The sequence below is a fragment of the Heloderma suspectum genome, chromosome 1 (assembly GCF_057233095.1).
Source record: "Heloderma suspectum isolate Gila_16-S chromosome 1, 16-S_ref, whole genome shotgun sequence".
Lineage (NCBI taxonomy): Eukaryota > Metazoa > Chordata > Lepidosauria > Squamata > Helodermatidae > Heloderma > Heloderma suspectum.
In genome coordinates, this window is record NC_139458.1 from 93830116 (window position 1) to 93848953 (window position 18838).

The window sequence follows — 18838 nt, forward strand, 5'->3', positions numbered from 1 at the left end:
ATGAATCACAGGTTGGAATTAAGATTGCCAGGAGAATTATCAACAACCTCAGATACGCAGACGATACCACCCTAATGGCACAAAGCGAAGAGGATCTAAAGGGCCTCTTGTTGAGGGTGCAAATGGAGAGTGCAAAAGCTGGTTTGAAACTCAACACCAAAAAAACTAAGATCATGGCATCTGGCCCCATCACTTCCTGGCATATAGAAGGGGAAGAAATGGAAGCAGTGACAGATTTTACCTTCTTGGGCTCCAAGATCACCGCAGACGGTGACTGTAGCCATGAAATTAAAAGACGCTTGCTCCTGGGGAGGAAAGCTATGGCACACCTAGACAGCATAGTAAGAAGCAGAGACATCACCTTGCCGACAAAGGTTCGTATAATCAAAGCTATGGTTTTCCCAATAGTAATGTATGGCTGTGAGAGCTGGACTAGAAGGAAGACTGAGCGCCAAAGAATTGATGCTTTCAAACTGTGGTGGTGGAGAAGACTCTTACGAGTCCCCTGGGCTGCAAGGAGGTCAAATCAGTCCATCCTAAAGGAAATCAGCCCTGAGTGCTCATTGGAAGGACAGATACTGAAGCTGAAGCTCAAATATTTTGGCCACCTAATGCGAAGAGAAAACTCCCTGGAAAAGACCTTGATGCTGGGAAAGATTGAAGGCAAAAGGAGAAGGGGATGGCGGAGGATGAGATGGCTAGATAGCATCACCGATGCAATGAATATGAATTTTTGAGCACACTCCAGGAGAGAGTAGAGGACAGGAAGGCCTGGCGTGCTATGGTCCATGGAGTCACGAAGAGTCGGACATGACTTAACAACTCCAAGATGTAGTGACAGCCACCAGTTTGGATGGCTTTAAAAGGGGGTTAGACAAATTCCTGAAAGAGAAGGCTATCAATGGCGCTAGTCCCGATGCCCCTATGCTACCTCCAGTAATCAGAGGCAGTGAGCCTATGTACACCAGTAGCTAGGGAATATGGGTGGGAGGGTGCTATTGCACTTGTGCGCTGCTAGTGGTTTCCTGGTCGGCCACTGTGTGAACAGAATGCTCTTCTTATGTTCTTATGCATAGTGTGGAGAAAGCAGAGTGAGAGAGAGAGAGAGAGAGAGAGAGGTCATAATACTAGAACCTGGGGTCATCCCATGAAGCTGATTGGTGGGAGATTCAGGACAGATAAAAGGAAGGACTTCTTCACACAGCGCATAATTAAACTATGGAATTCACTACCACAAGATATAGTGATAGCCACCGAGTTGGATGGTTTTAAATTGGAATTAGATAAATTCATGGAGGAAAAGGCTATCAATGGCTATTAGTCATGATGGCTCAGGGGTCCCCAACTTTTTTGAGTCAGTGGGCACATTTGGAATTTTTAGAGAGTATTGTGAGCACTCTCAAAAAATGGCTGTCAAGTGTGTGGGCTTCCCCATTCATAAAATGGCTGCCATGGTGGGCATGACTGGTCACAAGGCAGTCTTTTCCCAGAAGCCAAACTGGTGACACTAAAAGGAAAAGAACTTGCCCAAGAACCTAGGTACAAGGCAGAGGTGGGGTTCTCAGTTTCAAAACACAAAACCATTCTTTTCAACCCCAATGTAGATGGTGCTGGAGAGCAGCATGTTTTGCTTTTCAGCGTGCCAGTTTAAAAAGATGTAATTAAAAATCTTAAGAAACAAAATAAAGATCAGGAGTGGCAGGGAGCCTGGTGCTAAGAGAAGTGCCACAGGCATCACATTGGACACCCCAGGGCTAGAAATCGCCTCCAGTATCAGAGGCAGCACTGTGTGCCTACTTGGTGCTGGGAAGTAAGAGTGGGACAGGACTTTTGCCCCACTTGAGAGTTTGCTATAGACATCTAGTGGGCTTCTGTGAGAAAGTGAATGCTGATCAATATAGGCCCTTGGTCTGATCCAGCAGGACTCTTACATTCTTAGGATAAAAGATAATGCTACCACATGGAAATATGTTAGGCTTATGTGGTTCAGGAATGGCTTTGATTTTTTTAAAAATGGATCCTAGGAGGGGGGGAATTTAAAACAGAAGGGAAGCAACTTGTTGGAGGCTGTTTGAAGATTTGTTAATGGGATAGCAGAAGTACAGAAATGTGAGTGAGAGAAGAAAACAGTTGAGTTTGTGCAGAATGAAGGAGGAAGAAAATGTGTAAGCAACCCCAAGGAAGGAGCTAGTAAGTAAATATGTATTGCAGTGGCCATAGTCATAGGCCTAGTCTGTGCTACATGAATAGCAGTTGAGGTGTTAAAATTGTTCCTGCACCTCCAAATGAGTCAAACAGAGCATTATTAGGTACAGTGACATGGTGAACAAAAGAAATTATACATGTCTTTCAGAAATAGTAAATACAATAAAAAATGCACTGGCCCGATTGTTCCAAGACTTCCAGCTGAGAAATAACTGGAAGAAACTAATAGAAGAAATGGAATTATAAATTGAGTAATCATTCCATCTGAGATTTAAATAGGCAACATGAAAGGCTATAATAAAAACAATATTAGGACTAAATGGGACAAAAATTAGGCATGGCAACTGAAGCTAAAACTTGTTTATATATATGCGTGTGTGTGTTTATATTTTTTACAAGGTTTCCTGATTCCTGCAGCCTCACCTAATATGACTATAATAGGAAACCATTATAAAACATTTTACTGCTGTTATCTTACTCCACTGATAGGATATATAACGAGAGGTGTTTTCAGCTCAAAGCAGATTTCTTTTACATTTGATGAAGGTATCCAAAAATTAAGATTTCTTTTGTATAAAAAGAGAGCAGTATATTAAATTTGCCTTATGAGTATTCATCCCTTTGAATCCTGTAAATACCTTGCTTGGTCATCCAAGCGGGCTAGTGAACAATAAACATTTTGATTTGATCTGGAAATTCTAAGCACCAAAGCAAACACAATACCATTCACACAATTAGCAACTGCATGAATGCCTTTTTAAAAGTAAACTGTGGGTACAGGAACCCTACATTGGGAGCCCTAGTGTCACAGTTTTTAACCCTTTAACTCAGGGGTGCACAACCTGTGACCACCCAAGGCCTTAACTGTGGCTCCCATGGGTGCCCTGACCACCCTGCTATAGCTGCTGAATTCCCCACCCCCACCTCTTCCCTGAGCGATCCTCATACATATTGCTCCTTCCCCGTTGCTGCTAGCAATGGGGAAAGAGCGATCTGTATCAGGATCACTGGCATATGTCTGTGCGTATATGCGTGCTTGCATGTGTGGCCCCCGACCCCTGAGCCAGCATCACATGCAGCCTTTGGGGGCAAAAAGGTTGTGCATCCCTGCTTTAACCAGGAACCAGTTGGGCTCGCTGCACCTTCTATTTACATTGGGGGGGAAGTGCCCATTGGTTTCAGCCTCCCCTCCCCAGTGTCAGCTCCAGGGTCTTGATCCATATTCTACTTTCTCCACATCATGCATAATTTTATAAACCTTTATCATGTGTGTCCCCCCCACACACACACTTATTATCCCCTAAATAGCCCCAGACTTTGTTACCTTCCTCACAGGGTAGTTACTCCAGTTCTCTGATCATTTCAGTTGTCCTGTTCTGCACCTTAGCCAGCTCGGTCTTCCATGTCTCAGCCAGCCATGCCTCCACCAGTCATGCCTCCACCTCAGCTACCAATCATAAAGAACGAGCAGGCTGTGGCCACATCTGACCTTCTCAGGAACAAGCATAGCTGCAGAACTAGCCTAGGTTTGAAAAAAGCCCCACTGGCCACAGCTGGGTCCAGGAGCAGATAGCCCTGTAGCACACAGTAGAGTGTGTGATTTTATTGCTGATTAATTTGTATGGTGTTGTTTTTATTGTTATATTTCTTGTTGTTTTTATGCCATTGTATTTTACGTTCACCACTTTGATACCTTTGTGGAAAGTGGTACATAAATTCGAACAACAACAGCAGTATAGCACCTTGGGCAGAGATTCCCAGCCAAGCCTGTAGCCAGGGGTGGGCTAGGCCCCCCTAAATTTTCTCTGCCCCCCTAATTTTTTCAGACAAATAATTAAAATCAATGTAAAATTTTGTCTTCAAAAGGCCTGCACACCAGATGAACTGCCCCCCCTACTTTGGGGGGAGGGGCAGAACTTTCAGGCCGGTGATGGACCTGTTCCCAGCCATCTTGGCTTCCCATCAGATTTAAAAGAAGAGATGCCTCTTTTTTTCTTTTTAGAGATGATTGTTATATGAATTAATGTATTAGAAAAACTTGCCTCGGTGTCACCTGAGTGAGATAACCCTCTGAGAACCCCTCAAACCCCATCATTCTTTCATATTAATATCTGTCATAACACTTTGTTTACAGCTACCCAGCAGTTCAAAGGAAAAGATCGCAGCTCAGCTATAGAGTGGAATGGAATTTTAAAAGTTGCAGATAAATATGCACAGCACTGAGGGGCTGATATTCTATAAGAAAAGAACAAACAGCAGCCAAATGGTACATGGGATTCTTGACTGGTGGTGCAATACGGTGCTCAGAGCTCACAGATAATTCTCTTCCTGCAGAGGGAATAACACAGAGGCTGAAATATTTGGCTGGTGTAATCGGTCTCATTTGTCCAGAGCCTATCGGTAGAAACATGAATAGTGCATTCTGGAACACTAAGCAGCCTAGAGTTAAGCTCTCCACCAAATCTCCTGCACAGCATATGGCCTGCGCAAATGAGCTCCACAAGTCTCTGTGGCTGACATATCTTCCATGGTTGAAGAAGCGGCTGCTGTCTGGGTACATGCATCAAGGTTGTTCCTGGGATGGTGCTACAGACAGCGTTTCATTCCCTTTGGATGAGAGAGAGCTTATGGAGTTTTGCAATACCTACTTTATTTACAAATGTATTAGCAGAGAACAATGGAAGCTTGTGTTCCACAGGCGGCGGATTGCTGATGCTCGCTGAAGACTGGTGGCTCAGCAATGTCAATGCCCCACTGACATTGGCTCCTCCAGCCTCCACCGCTGATGCTGCACTAGATTCCTAGAGAGCTACATCTTCGGTCCCTCTCCCCACCCTAAGTTTCAATCCCAGTTTCAGCTAGGAAAAATCCCAGCTCTCTTTGTCTCCAAACTGCAGAACTGCCACTTTCCACACCCTTCGGACAGGAAGCATTTTTAAAGACTCCTTCCCCCACCGCTGCCCATTGGAGAAGCCACCCTGTATAGCCATTAGCCCCCATCTGAAGGAGTTTCAACTGAGCCCCTCTGATGATTAGAGGCAATCTGCTGTAGGCGATGCTCAGCGTGTTCTGGCTGAGGCTGCACTGCCCGTTAAGCGTCAAGTTCACGCTTGGGCCTGGTGACTAGGCCACAAAACCACCACGTATTTTCTCAAGGAGGTGTCACACGTCTACACGCCACGCCAGTACTGCACGCGGTGGAACAAAAGGAAGAAAGACATTTCTAATCGCAACGGGGGGAGGTTCCCGTGGGCTGCCGCACGCGCAACATTTCCACGACGAAGGCTGCCGGGGCAAAAGCTTGCGTGGAAGGTGGGGCCAGCGCCTCGCCCCGCCGAGGCACTTGGAGCGGCGGCGGGGGAAATGGGGTCGCCACGTTTTGAACGGACAGAGGCTCCCCGCCTTTAACAGCTGCCCAACAGGCAGCAGTTCGACTGGAGCCGTGATGGGCGGAGCCCGGCGTTTCGAAGCCTCCTTCCATGACAACCTCTACGGACTCTGCACATGCTCAAATGCTCGCTCGCTCTCTTCCACCACACATTGCAGAGGTAAGCCCTGGCGAAGGAGAGCATTTGCGGAATGCTGGCTGCCTCCGACGGCGCTCCCACACGGACAGGCATCTTGCACTGCATTTGCAGGAGCTGCCAAAACACACCGTCGGTTCTTTGCTTTCCCTCTGCCCCTGCCTCGCGAAGAGGTGGGGGAAACAGCCCCAAAGCGCGACGCGGGTGCCGCTCCCCGTCGAGCGGGGCCTCGCCCCGGGGCTGCTTGCCCGCGCCTAGAAAGGGTTAAGGGAGCAGCAGCGAGGGTGTTGTGTGCGCGTGTTTAAATTGGAGGGGGGGTGACGTCGTCGTGCTTCTGGCCGCCTGAGGAGCTCCGCGAAGGTAGTTCCCCCTCCTGAGGACGAGGGGCGCGAGCCGCGGTCTGAAATCTGAGCTCCTTCCCGGAATCTCCGCTCGGTGAGGTCCCCGTCCAAGCTGCGCGCCCGGCGTCGCCGCCTGCCTTCCCCGCTTGAGCCGCCGGGGCCGCACACCCTGGCCCTGGCCGGCCCGAGCAGCAGCATGGACGCAGCAGCTCCCCGGACGCCGCTAGGACTGGCCGCCCTCCTGCCGCTCCTGTGCATCCCCTGCCTGCCGAGAGGTACTGTGAGTAGGCGACGTGTTGCTCTCCTCTATGCATGTGAAGAGGATGGAGGGCCCCCTTCGCGCCCAGAGAGGCCGGAGGGCGTCTGGGGCATCCCCTGCTGCCCTGTGCTGGAGACCGAGGCCAGGCATCAGCACCAGGGAGAAAAAGGGCTCCCTCTTCCTTCCGTTCTTGCTGGCGCTGGTGGGAGAGCGATGCTTCTAGGACGGCTTTCTAGAGATTTGGAAGGAAACGATCGGAGCGAGGTCATATCTTGGCTTGCCGCAGTGCTGCGAACACTTCGCCCAACTCCTTTTGCATTCTTTCCCCCACATGCTGGATGCTTAAGAAATGGTGAAGCAGGGAGGAACAATGACAGTTTTAAAGCCTCTGATTTTGCAAAGTGTCATTCCTTTGCCTTGCCCAGAGACAGAGCCCGGCCCGCCTGCCCGCCCCCCTTTCCCAGTCTGACTCTAAAGAAAGAAGTGGAAGGGAAGATAAGATAAGGCAAAGAAAAACCACATTTGATTTCCGATCCGTGCTTTATTTCTGCCAGTGCTGTATTACTTCAAAGGGGAAAATACTGCTAAAGACCAGTGGGCCTATAGTAGGGGTTTGATTCACTCTGCCAACATCTAATGTCAAAACGGTTCCCTTTTTAATTTAATTTTGCTGGGACTACGCCCAAGTGCACCGTTTTCATTTACATTAACAGCTGAGCAAGGTCATGATTGCCATGCTGTTTTGTGACGGAAGCCTGCATGTTAGGAGCCACTTTCCCACTCCCAGAATCCTTTGCACTTTCTCACGGGTCACAGTCCTGAGTGACAGGTGAGAATGCTAGATCAACAGTGTGAACATAAGGGGCAACTTAAAGCTGTGGAAACTGAAATAAGGAAATCCATAGTGTGGTAGGGAAATATGTGGAAATAAAGTGCTTGTGTTATATGGGGCTCTGCGGTTATAGAAAAAGGGGTGACCTTTTAAAATAAGGGACCCGGGCACAAGCTCTCTGGGTAACAAACCGCTGCCTCATCAAAGAAAAGAATGATGGTAAAACTCACACGTACCAAGTAAACATGGTGACATTCCAGAAACTGAAGCTCATACTGTGTATAAATAACTCCATATGTAAGGTTATATATCAGATCTACTGCTCCATTTGAAAGGATTACAGTCAAATGGGATGGATTTCCTGAGCAATTCTCCAGCACTGGCAGATTCTGTTCTGGGCTTTTCACAAATCTAGAAGCTCCGTTTGTGGCAGGCTGCACAAACCTGAGAGAGTCCAACCCAGGTACAGCATTAGTCATTTCTCTCATTTGTCTCCAGAAAGTAGATAAGGAGCTCCCTCTTAAGGGCTTATTTACATTGCAGTTTATTACATCTCCAGCTTGTGCCTTCATGCCGAAGATAGCAAGAAGCAATGCAGTTATGCCTTTGTCAAATTATTTCAGGAACAATCAAATGCCCCAGCAACCTCTGGGTGCCATGCCTACAAACCAGAAAAAAGTAAAGATATGAGGAGGATAATCACTCACAATTTTTGCGAACAAAAGCAATGATGAGAACCTGAGTGGGAGGACAGAGAAACAGTCCAACACATGATGGTAGTTATGACAGTTAAGTCATGGTCTAACTCAGGATTTCCATCTCCTCACTTTGGTATAATTTTTGTTAGCAAGAATTTTTGTCCTCAAAGCAGCCTCAAAACACAGCTTCTGGTAGAATTTATATGCCAGTTCCCAGATGTTTTCAATGTAGGCACTGCAGGTCATCTGTGGGCTACATCAACAGCACTCTCATGCAGCAAACATGTGGCTTAGATAAGCCCTAACATTTTCCACCTCAATGAAAAAAGCAAAAATCCCTGCATAAGAGGGCTTTCGCATGGAATACCACTGCACTTCATTTCCTCAAACAGTAATCTGTGTGTGTATATACACACACACACTCACACACACACACCCCTCTTCCATAGAGGGAGCCTGTGCATTGGTTAAGACAGATAATTTCCCTTAGCAGCAGTTGTCAAAGAGCAGCAGATTATGTTAGAGCTCCAGCAGCCAAAGACTCTGTTGCAATTAGAGCACCAGCAATGGAGCCAGTTTATGAGAGATGATGGTTGGTGCCTCCTGGTATATTCAGGTACTCCTCCCTTACCTCTTTTTGTTCCCCAGTCCCACTAAACTGCTGCCTGAAATGGAGGGGCAGGGATGTAGAGCAAGGGGTGGGCAGAAAGTAGATCTCTAGATATTTTGGATTTCAACTCCCAGCATTCCTGACCATTGGCCATGCTGGCAGGGGCTTCTGGGAGGTGAAGTCCCAAACATCTGGTGACCTACCTTCTCTCCACCCCTGGTGTGGAGGAATATGTTAGCAAGAGAAAAAGGGCACCTATTTGTGCTGGAGTGTGTGTGTTTGTCCGTCCATCCGTTTCCTTCCTGTGTGTCTTTGTGGGGAGGGAGAGTCCCAGTACAATGCTCCTAATGCTGACATTCTCCTGGCTTTGTTTCCTTCTTTGTCATCTTTGTGCTATCTACATGACAAACTTAAAATGTTTGATAACCATTCCTTCTCACCAGGAACCTGGAATTCTGCGATGGAGGCAGGGGTGGGCATAAGGTACATCTCCAGATGTTTTGGACTGACAGAACTCCCAGAAGCCCCTGCCAGTATGGCTAACTCTCAGGAATGCTGGGAGTTGAAGTCCAAAATCTCTGGAGATCTACTTTCTGCCCACCCCTGGTGTAGGGATCCACCCCAGGACCCTTGACTTCACCAATCTATAATTCCCAGAATTCTTATGGGGAAACAATGATAAGTAAACTATGATGAAACTAATATATATTGGGAATGCAGATAATACCATAGAGAGGAAAGGTACGCAACCTGGTGCCCTCCAGATATTTCGGACTACAACTCCCATAGGCCCAGCCGGCATGACCAATGGTCAAAGATAGTGCAGTTGTAGTGCAAAACATCTAGAGGGCACCAGGTTGCCTATTCCTACCTTTGAGAGAGGATAGAGTAGAAACAAGAGGGTCCCAGCAGACCTCCCATCTTTTCTACCTTTGTGTCATCTCTTCAGCTCAGGGATGTGAGAGGGATGGAGACAGAAGGCAGATGAGGATTCAGCCTAGAGGCCAGTTGCCATATCACACACTAGCCAATACATTGTGGCAAAGAAATGTCCCTCTTTTGTCATAGTTTAGCCTTGTGGTAGGAAGTTGCTAGATATGCTGCTGCTGTTTCCTCAGCAGTAAAATGCATGAGCTTGGATTCCAAATAGGCCTGATCAGGATTCGCCAGCCCAAGGAAAAGGGACCAGGAGAAAAAGGAACCCCCTTCCTAAAACTTATGATGAAATTACTCAAATAGAGAGAGGGAAGGTCTGGCAAATCTGACCCTTTGTCACAACCTAGAACGTCCCCAAGTGTATTAGTGCCAAGTGATGCAGACATGGTGAACTGTAGACATTGCAGTGCTCCACCTCTTGTATGCTGTTCTCCAGGATTTCTCTGAGGGTCTGGACATAGCAAACCTGCTAGGATAATGATAAGTGGGTAGAGAAAGTGTATTTTCTTGTGTTGGAGTACTTGATCATTTCCCCGTATGGTATCACCTCATCAAAAAGACATAAAGAAGTGCAGAGCAAGGGAGAAGTGGGGCAGATCTTTCATTCATAGAACCAGTTGCTTCTCTCGTCCCTCAGCCCTGCACTCATTCCCGTGCTCTTGATTCTTGCCCTGTTGGAGTGTAGAGACCAGGGAAGCTGTTCTAGGTCTATGGAGTGGATTCTTGGTACCCAGGTCAGGCAATAACATTACCTGTCATGGGTGCAACTTTTATAGATGCTCAAAATAGGCCTCAAATAGCATGTCCTATATTTATTGTTATTAAAAATAATGTTATATGGTGATTTCTTTTCAATTTGGAATAATGAGACATGTTTTCAAGGCAGCCGAAGAGACAGATATTAGGCTTAGTGAAGGCAGCACAGCAGGAGGGTGCTCTGGCAGCTTCTCATTGGCTCTGCACCTGCAGCCTACCACAGGAAGGCACCATCAACCATTGGATAATGTAGGTGAGGAAGGAGAGAATCAGAGACATGTGACGCTGGTCAGCTATGACTGATTGGGCAGCAGCAGCTATTGGTGGTTGTTTGTTAACAGCTTCTCAGCTGACTTGCCAGCCCTTTTCAGTCATGACAACCTGTGTCCCATAGTGGCAAGCTAGGGCTGGGGAGACTCAGGTGTGAATCTCCACTTAGCTATGAAGCTCACTGGGTGACCGTGCACCAATCAGTATCTCTCAGCCTAACCTACCTCACAGGGTTGTTGTGGGAATAACATGGAGTTTGGGGCAGGTATGACGTATGCATGGTGCCGTGAGCTCCTTGGAAGCATGGTTGGATATAAATGTAATAAATAACATTCTGTCCATGTAGAATAAATATACGTTGGTGGTGAGCAGCATTGCAGTGACCTGTGTGTGTTCTTTTCGATGCCTGAAACAAACTTAGAGTGACTGAAAAGGGTTACTGCAGAGCCACAAGGAGCACAAGCAGTCAATGTGAATAGTTGGGTGGAATTCAGCAATAGTACCCTTGAACATACATAACAAGAAAGCCAGTGTGGTGTAGTGTTGAGAGTGCTGGACTGGGACTCGGACTCAAGAGACCTGGGTTCTAGTCCCCACCCAGCCATGAAGCTCACTGGGTGACTTTGGGCCAGTCACTGACTCTCAGCCTAACCTACCTCGCAGGGTTGTTGTGACTTGCCCAAGGCTTCATAATCTTCCTCCAAGTATTCAGTACAGGGGCAAGTCTTGTATTTTAATTATATAGGGCAGCACGTTCTCTGCTATTACTTTTTTCTGCATATGTAGCCTTCCAAAAACAGGGTTGGGGGATCTTTGGAAATATTTGTGATGCCTGGGAATGCTGTGGTTGGGTGGAAAATGGGAACCTGTCTTGGGCAGAGAATCACTAATGAACAGTACAGAGGGAGGTGCAGATTCACATTTTAGAATGTGCAGCTGCAGTCTCAGTAGCATATCTGCACTCCTGACCATTTAATATACAGAAAGATGTATCAGAAGTAAACACTTCCTCTGCATGATGATCACACCCTTATGTACTCAGCCTGCTTGGAGATTCTTGTGATTTTTGGAAAGATGATTCATAAGGATGCATTCCAAACTAATAGTTTTATACCCTGGGCTGAACACTGTCTGTGTATAGACAAGCTCTACTCAATACCCCTGCCAGCCTCCCCTCCCCCAAATGAGTCACGTTTGCAAAGCAGAACACAACAGTATGATCTTCCAATGTAGCACTGATTCTTCATAGACACAATGCACAGGCACTCATTTTTGTCAAAAGGAGTTCTTTTAATATGGAGAAAAATAATTTACTGATGATTACGGGATTACATGACTCACTGTGAATGCTACACATTGGCCATTCCTTATGAAGAACTCCTAGTGTCTGTGGACACGCAGAGAGAAGAACTAACTTGCTCAGAGGTCAAAAAGCTGTGTTACGTGCATAAACTGCAACAGATTAGGTCATACCTTTTCTCTGCCAAGAAAAATCTCAATGTTCCCTATATAGCCATAAGTAAGGGGGAGGGGGAGAATCTATATTTTCTATTGAAATAGAGGAGGGAACAAAGGAATACGAATATTTGTGTCTTTTGGAATTTCCCGCTGGTCTTACTTAACCATGAGACCTAGAGCCAAACTAGACAAGATGGTAATTGTGTGATTACAATTAGTGTACACTCTTTTTTTGGTGGGGGGCAGGCGGGTTACATAAAGAGCAGCTGCAGGGAAGAGCAGCCTGAGGAATGGGGTGGGGGAGGGAGTTTAACTCTTCAACTCTCATACAGTCTCTAAGGATGTAATCCTATGCATACTTAGGGAAAAGGTTTACAACTCCAAGCATTCCCCAGCCAGCACTGCTGGGAGTTGTAGGACTTTTTTCTACCTAAACATGCATAGGACTGCACCCTAAATCCCCTGAACCACAAGGTCAATAAGATTGCAGTGAAAAACCCTTACTGAATGGCAGAACTTTCATATGGGCCAATATAAACACAGCCAGAGTCTTATAAACATATATAGTTCTTAAAGAATTAGCCCCTTTACTCCCAATTGTTTACTGAGTGCCAAAAATGGAAAGAGAACACAACGTAGCTGCCAAGGATATCAAATTTTGCTGTTCAATATCATATAATCTTAACAACAGAATTTCCTTTGCCTTTTCCTTACCCAGAGAAAAGAAATTCAAATGGGGAAATACCAATTTCCATGATTTTACAGAAGTCATGGAAAACAGCCCCCCAAGCCACCTAAGTTGCCCTCTCCATTTACAGTGTACAGCTGTCACCCAGGTATTTTTATATGAATCTTGCCAGATCATAGAACAGTAGCAAGAATCCTATGGGTAAACAAAATTTAATCCATCTACAAAGAGGAGATGCCCAAGCATAAGTAGATTTAATGGAGTTTAATCCAGTTTCCAAGCACAACACTGCATGAGCCGCACACCGAGGGACCACAAGAATTGTTTGAAGAAATGTTCTGAGGAAAAGTGATTGAAATCTTTCAACCTCATTATTCGTGCCCTGTATCCAAATGGCTACCCCCTATAAGAGCTGAGTTATAATCTTAGCATGAAACACCTGTAAAACCATATGTACTAATTAACCACCCCTTGAGAAACAGAATCTTTGAAGAGCTGCTAAGCTGTTACGTGGCAGCAGGAGTGCCGAAGATCTTTGGAGATCCCATTTTAAGTATGATGAAAATAATCATCAAGATATTATAATGATATACTTGTTCAGTTGGATTCCTATTGAGAGCCCAGCTGTATAAGATCTTAGTTTCGGTGTAATTAATAACCAGATGATTTATGTCACACAAAGGGGCAAACACCTTCAACAAATGATATCATCCCAACCTTGATTGTCACAGCAAAATGGAGTCACCTACATACAGCAGCTGTTGGACCTGAGTGGCAGCTAGTTTGGGGATGTGAGAATCAACTACGTTTAGAAAAGGAGTGAGATCATTCATAAATGGATTGAATAAAGTGGACACTAACAGACAAGCTTGTCTCACCCCTTGAATAGAAGAGATAGCCTTTGTTAATGCTCCATTTGGGCTGCACCTAACTGATAGTGAAGTCACAGAATCTATTGTTTAATCAAAAAAATTAGCCTTTTACTAACTAAAGAATTTTTTAACTGCTCCCATAACAGGTTTCTAGGGATGAGATCAAATGCAGCTTTAAGATGTCTAAAGGTAGCAAAATGTTTCTGACCCAGTCCCTGAGAGTACTTTTCAGCTGGGTATGATGACACCATGCGGCGTTCAAGAACAGGCTGACCAAATCTAAAACCAGCCTGATTTATATGCACCTTGCATAACCTTGCGTAAATTCAACCAACCCAATGGAGGCTGGTGGCTCCAATTTTGGCAAGTCTGTAAATCCATTCTGGGTTTTAGTCAGAACCAGGCAGAACTCTAAGGGAGCTATCCAAGGTGCTGAACCTATTTGGGGGATAGGAGTCAGCACCTTGGATAACTAATTTAGAGTTCTGGCTGGTTCTAACTGAAACCCAGAATGGATTTACAGCTCCACCAAAACTGAAGCCACCAGCCTCCACTGAACCAACCGCGACTGAAGCTTTTTTAACAGGTAGGCTGCATAGATTTTCCCAATAACTGATAATAAACTAACTAGGTAGTCATTAGATGGATCAGTCTGTGCTCCTTTTTAAAATATAGGAATAACTATAGTATGCAGACAAGCTGGAGAGGGTTCAGAGGAGGGCAACAGAGATGATCAGGGGACTGGAAACAAAGCCCTATGAGGAGAGACTGAAAGAAATGGGCATGTTTAGCCTTGAGAAGAGAAGACTGAGGGGAGATATGATAGCGCTCTTCAAGTACTTGAAAGGTTGTCACAGAGACGAAGGCCAGGATCCCTTCTCTCTCTTTTTTGAATCTATTTTTATTTTATTTTTATAAATGAAATAAACACTACCAACAACATAATCAGAATCTTCAGTTTCCAATGTTACAGTATTCTGAGAAAAAGAAAAAAGGGAGGATAGCAAAAGAAGGAAGAGAGAAAAAAGAAAGAAAAAAGAATTATATTAAACTTCAATAAAAACAAACCAAATATCCACATATAAATCCAATTGCAGATTATACCTATACAGCATTCTTCCAAACATTGCAAGTATTATTAAATCTTTAATCTGCTCTGCCACAAATGGTAAATTTTATCTTTCAGTCATAACCTCAGTCTTATAGCAAAGGAATGGGAGCAAACAATCCATTTCCATTGGCCATATGTTACCATTCAGTTAACGCATATTAATAAACATTAAAGGTTTAGCCAACAAGGAATAGTAGTAATAATAATAATAATCCCATAATGATATGAAGAAGAAGAAGAAGATGGGGAAAAAAGTTTAAGAAAAAGATAAATAAATAAATAAAAAACAAAAGCAAATCATTAGTATATTTTAAGTAATACATCTAAAAATATATGTGTGTACACAAACATACACACATAAATAGGCATTTTATTACAATATAACACAAAAAAGGAGAAAGAAAACAAAAATATGCAAACATTTACTCTGGTATACTGCCTAGACATCTTATCAGCTATAGCCGAAACAGCACTTCAAAAGAACAGTAAAGATGGCTAAGTTCCAACTCTGGAGGCTGAGAGAGTTGGTTCCCTTGTTTTAATTTTAATACCAATTAAAAATGATTCTGCAGCATCAGGATCCAAAAATCTTTTCATCTGGCCTTCAGAAAGGCCAGCAGGGGGTTGGACTTGATGGCCTTGTAGGCCCCTTCCAACTCTATGATTCTATGAAAAGAATGCAAAATGTATCCGGTTATTTAATATGATATTTCAGGCTAATTTGCTTTGCCAAACTTCTTGCCTTGGCAAATGGCCTTCTTCTGTCAGCGATTTCTTTAGTATAATCAGGAAAGAGCATAATCTTGTCATTTGCTGGTCCCCACCGAAGCTCACTTTATTTTTAAAGTTCAGACTTTCTATGGTCTGAGAAAAGGTGGAAGAACCACAAGGAAAATATAGGGTGGCAATGACTGGATGATGTTGTCATGTGGATAGCTCATAAAAAATGAGTGAACGTAACATGGCAATTTCACTTTAAAAACCAAGTGTGGAAGCACTCCACAAAATCCAATCAAGCCCCACAAAACTCTGTAATTTTCCCTTGTTTTGTATAAGGAAGTGCTCCTTTAGTGCCCTCTCGTGTTCATTAAGAATCAGAACACTGTTTGCATCCAAACAGTGTTTTTAATATTTTTGTTTTTTATTCTGTAATTTTTATTGTTCTATTGTATTAACTAATTGTAGTTGTGCCCAGTAAGTTGCCTTGAGTGCCAGTTTTTGGTAGAAAGGTGAGGTATAAATCAAATCAATAAATAATACAAGCTAATTCTGTGTTGCAAAAACCTGAGCATTTAACTTAACTGACTAATATCATAGCATAAATTATCAGAACTGCGTATGAATACATCCTTTGGTCTGTTGTTGCAAGCCACATCATATTGCAAGCTATATACTGGTAACCCTGGCTTTATGGCCATTGATTATCAAAATGGTCCATCTGGCTGTAGAAGCTATGATTGAACCAGGGTGGCTCTAAATAGCCAATCTAATTTTTAAAAAATAGCACAGTTAAAAAAACAAACAAACAGCCTATGTATTATGGCATCCTTTCCTGGTGAATCCCAACATATCCCTTGTGTAGTGTTTCATTATATTTTATTAGTGTTAAGGAGATGCTGAGTGATATAGGGCTAAACGAGACAACGTACGTCTATAAGAGACATAAAGAAAGACAACAGAGAGTTAGTGGGTGGGAGTTGGTTCTTATTGGGGCTATGATGACGGGGCAGTGCCGTTTAACCCTTTCCTCTTGTGCCATTTCCACAATGGAACCTCGCTCTCCCACAAAAGGTACTGTTTGCTTCATTAAGAAAAACTTAAGGGCATCTATTAGTTTTCCTTAAATGAGCAAAGAGCTGTTTTTGGAGAAGCGGGGTAGTTTTCATGAAGAAATTGACAGGGGGGGAAGGGTTAATCCTCCCCGCAGTCCTAATAAGAATTTCATTTTTCTTTACTTCTCCCGAACCCCCCAGCCTGGGGCTGAACTACCTAAGAACAGTATTTGACGGGGTGGCACCAGGCTAGCTCTGGGGGGATGGACATCACGCTGTAATATTTAAAGACAGGGCCGGCATCAAGGGTCAGCTTGGTCGGGCATCTGCCAAGGGCCCCAAAAGCCAACAGGACCCCTTGTCCCCTGCTGACAAGAGCTGGAGCTGCTGCTCCTCTTCATCATTGCAAGCTGCCTGTTCACTTGCCTCTCCTTCTGGCCCAGGTGGTGGTGGTGAGTGGGAGGAGCAGTGGATGCCACTCCCTCCTTGCTCACTGGCTCTCTTCCTGTCAATCAATCAAGTGGTAGCAAAGATGAGGAAGAGGAAGAGCAATAACAGCTGGTGACATTGGTGGCAAGAGAACAGGCTTACCGAGGGGTGAGGCCCATTGAAGGTGCCTTGCCTCAGGGCCCTCCAAAACCTGGAGATGGCACTGTTACAGGTTTTGGATATTGAGTCACACCTACAGAAGAAATTCTGGCGGTGGTGCTGTCCTATGAACTGTGGCAGAAGAGCTACCTGTCGGGTGACGTAGCCCCAAAGGGACTTAGCCTTAGATGATGAGCGAGTGCCTGTGTAAGAGATTCTGTAATGCCTTGTGCTAACAGAAGCAGCTGCTGGTTTTCAGTTCTCTTTTCTCGTGTAAGGAACTTGCTCTAAGTCAGGGAAATCCCTGCTGTTCATGCAAGAGGCCTTCTATTCACCTCTGGATCCAGCCCTGCATTAAATAGGCAGCATGCAGCTGACCCTCTTTTTCACTCACAAATAAGCAGTTGGGGCTCCGATCTGGATCAGGAACACCATGCACAGGTAGCTGAAGTTAAAACCTCCCCCCAGCTTCTTGTTTTCCAAATTTCACCCCTTCTACACGAGGGCTAAAAAGAAAAGAAAAAAGCATCCTTTGGTGCCAATGGAGCACAGTGTATTAGGATTAAGTGCCCAGGAGTTAATGTAAACATTTTAAGATGCCACGGCTCAAAACAAAACTGTGTGTAAATTAAGCCAACTTCATTCGCTTATGACATCTTTGTATCTTAATACCAATGCCTGAGTTTTTTCTAGTTACTAGTACTACTCCTCACAATAATACTACCAATATTTATAATACAGATGTTATTTTAAAAATAATCACAAGCCTTTGGTGCATGTTTCAATCTATATTTTTTTAAACTGGAGATGCCAGAGATTCTGCATGCCAATCATGTTCTCTACCATCAAACTACATTCCTTCCTCAGTTTGAAGCTCATGTACTTGAGGGCTTGTATTTGGGTATATGGTGCTCCCTTCTATACTGACAATCATGCATATGAAGGCACCGAATGCATCCATTTTTGTGAACTTGTCTTCCATTATTGTTGCCAGTGAAAAGCAGTCACAGTATGGTATCCAGACACCCGTTACTAAAAATAGGCATGATTAAATCCTTTGCAAATGATGTACAGAGGGAGAACCTAGCCAAAATAATAAAAAAGAAGCCCAGAGTATATATGTGAAGTTTTCTTTAGTACCACTAGAATCAGTGGGATTATTAGAGCACAATTAAGTCTCATTAATTTCACCATGACTTCAGCATGCCTAATATTTTCAGGATACGGCCATTTTACTAAGTAGTATGGTCAACCCCCACCCCCCGCTTTGTTACATAAGACAGACTCTGTTTTTTTTAAAAAAAATAAAGGACAGTCTCATTACATTCTTTCTCATTTCATCTCTGCAACCTTTTCTTTCGTTTCCTATCTCCAGGCTCCTCAATGCAGTCCTTAGTCTGCCTGTTCGTTGAGGGACAGCACGACAGCATTGTCAGCTCATTGCATTACAAGTTGCTGAATGTAGACAGCATACCAGTGGAGGAAAGAGAGGTTCTGCAGAATTAGCTGACAGTAACAATTTAAGCTGTGTCAAGCCGGGATTTTTTAACGAGGAACTGGCAGGGTTTGAAAATGTTAGGCTGCAAACCTAGACCCGCTTATCTGGAAGTAAGTCCCATTGAACTCAATGGGACTTACTTTTAAGGCCCTTTGCACTGTTAGGTATATTTGTAAAATAACAAGCATACAAATATAGTAGCAGCTGGAGATGTAATACTACACAGATAAATATCTAAAAAGAAAATAAGCAATACCAAGGCTTTACATTCTATATTAGGGTAATAGCTTTATTAAGTTAACCCAAAGGACACAAATAGTGTGCAAGCTTTTGAATTTGCCTAGGGATGTTCGAACTCACCCCGTCTGGGTTCTCCAGACTCTTGCCCAGCCACTGCCCCTTTTTGCCAGTCCCCAGACT

General features: G+C 44.4%; 1 protein-coding gene across 2 annotated transcripts in view; it reads left to right on the top strand.

Annotated features, from left to right (window-relative positions):
- The first annotated feature begins 5904 nt into the window (after positions 1-5904).
- PAMR1 (peptidase domain containing associated with muscle regeneration 1) overlaps positions 5905-18838 on the top strand; it is a 73816-nt gene continuing 60882 nt past the window's right edge. The window contains exon 1 of one of the 2 annotated variants that reach the window (XM_084827937.1): positions 5905-6345. In XM_084827937.1, the coding sequence (XP_084684063.1) occupies positions 6267-6345 (79 nt within the window). In that variant the 5' untranslated portion in view covers positions 5905-6266. The remainder of the gene's footprint in view (positions 6346-18838) is intronic. The other variant, XM_084827945.1, reaches the window with a different exon arrangement.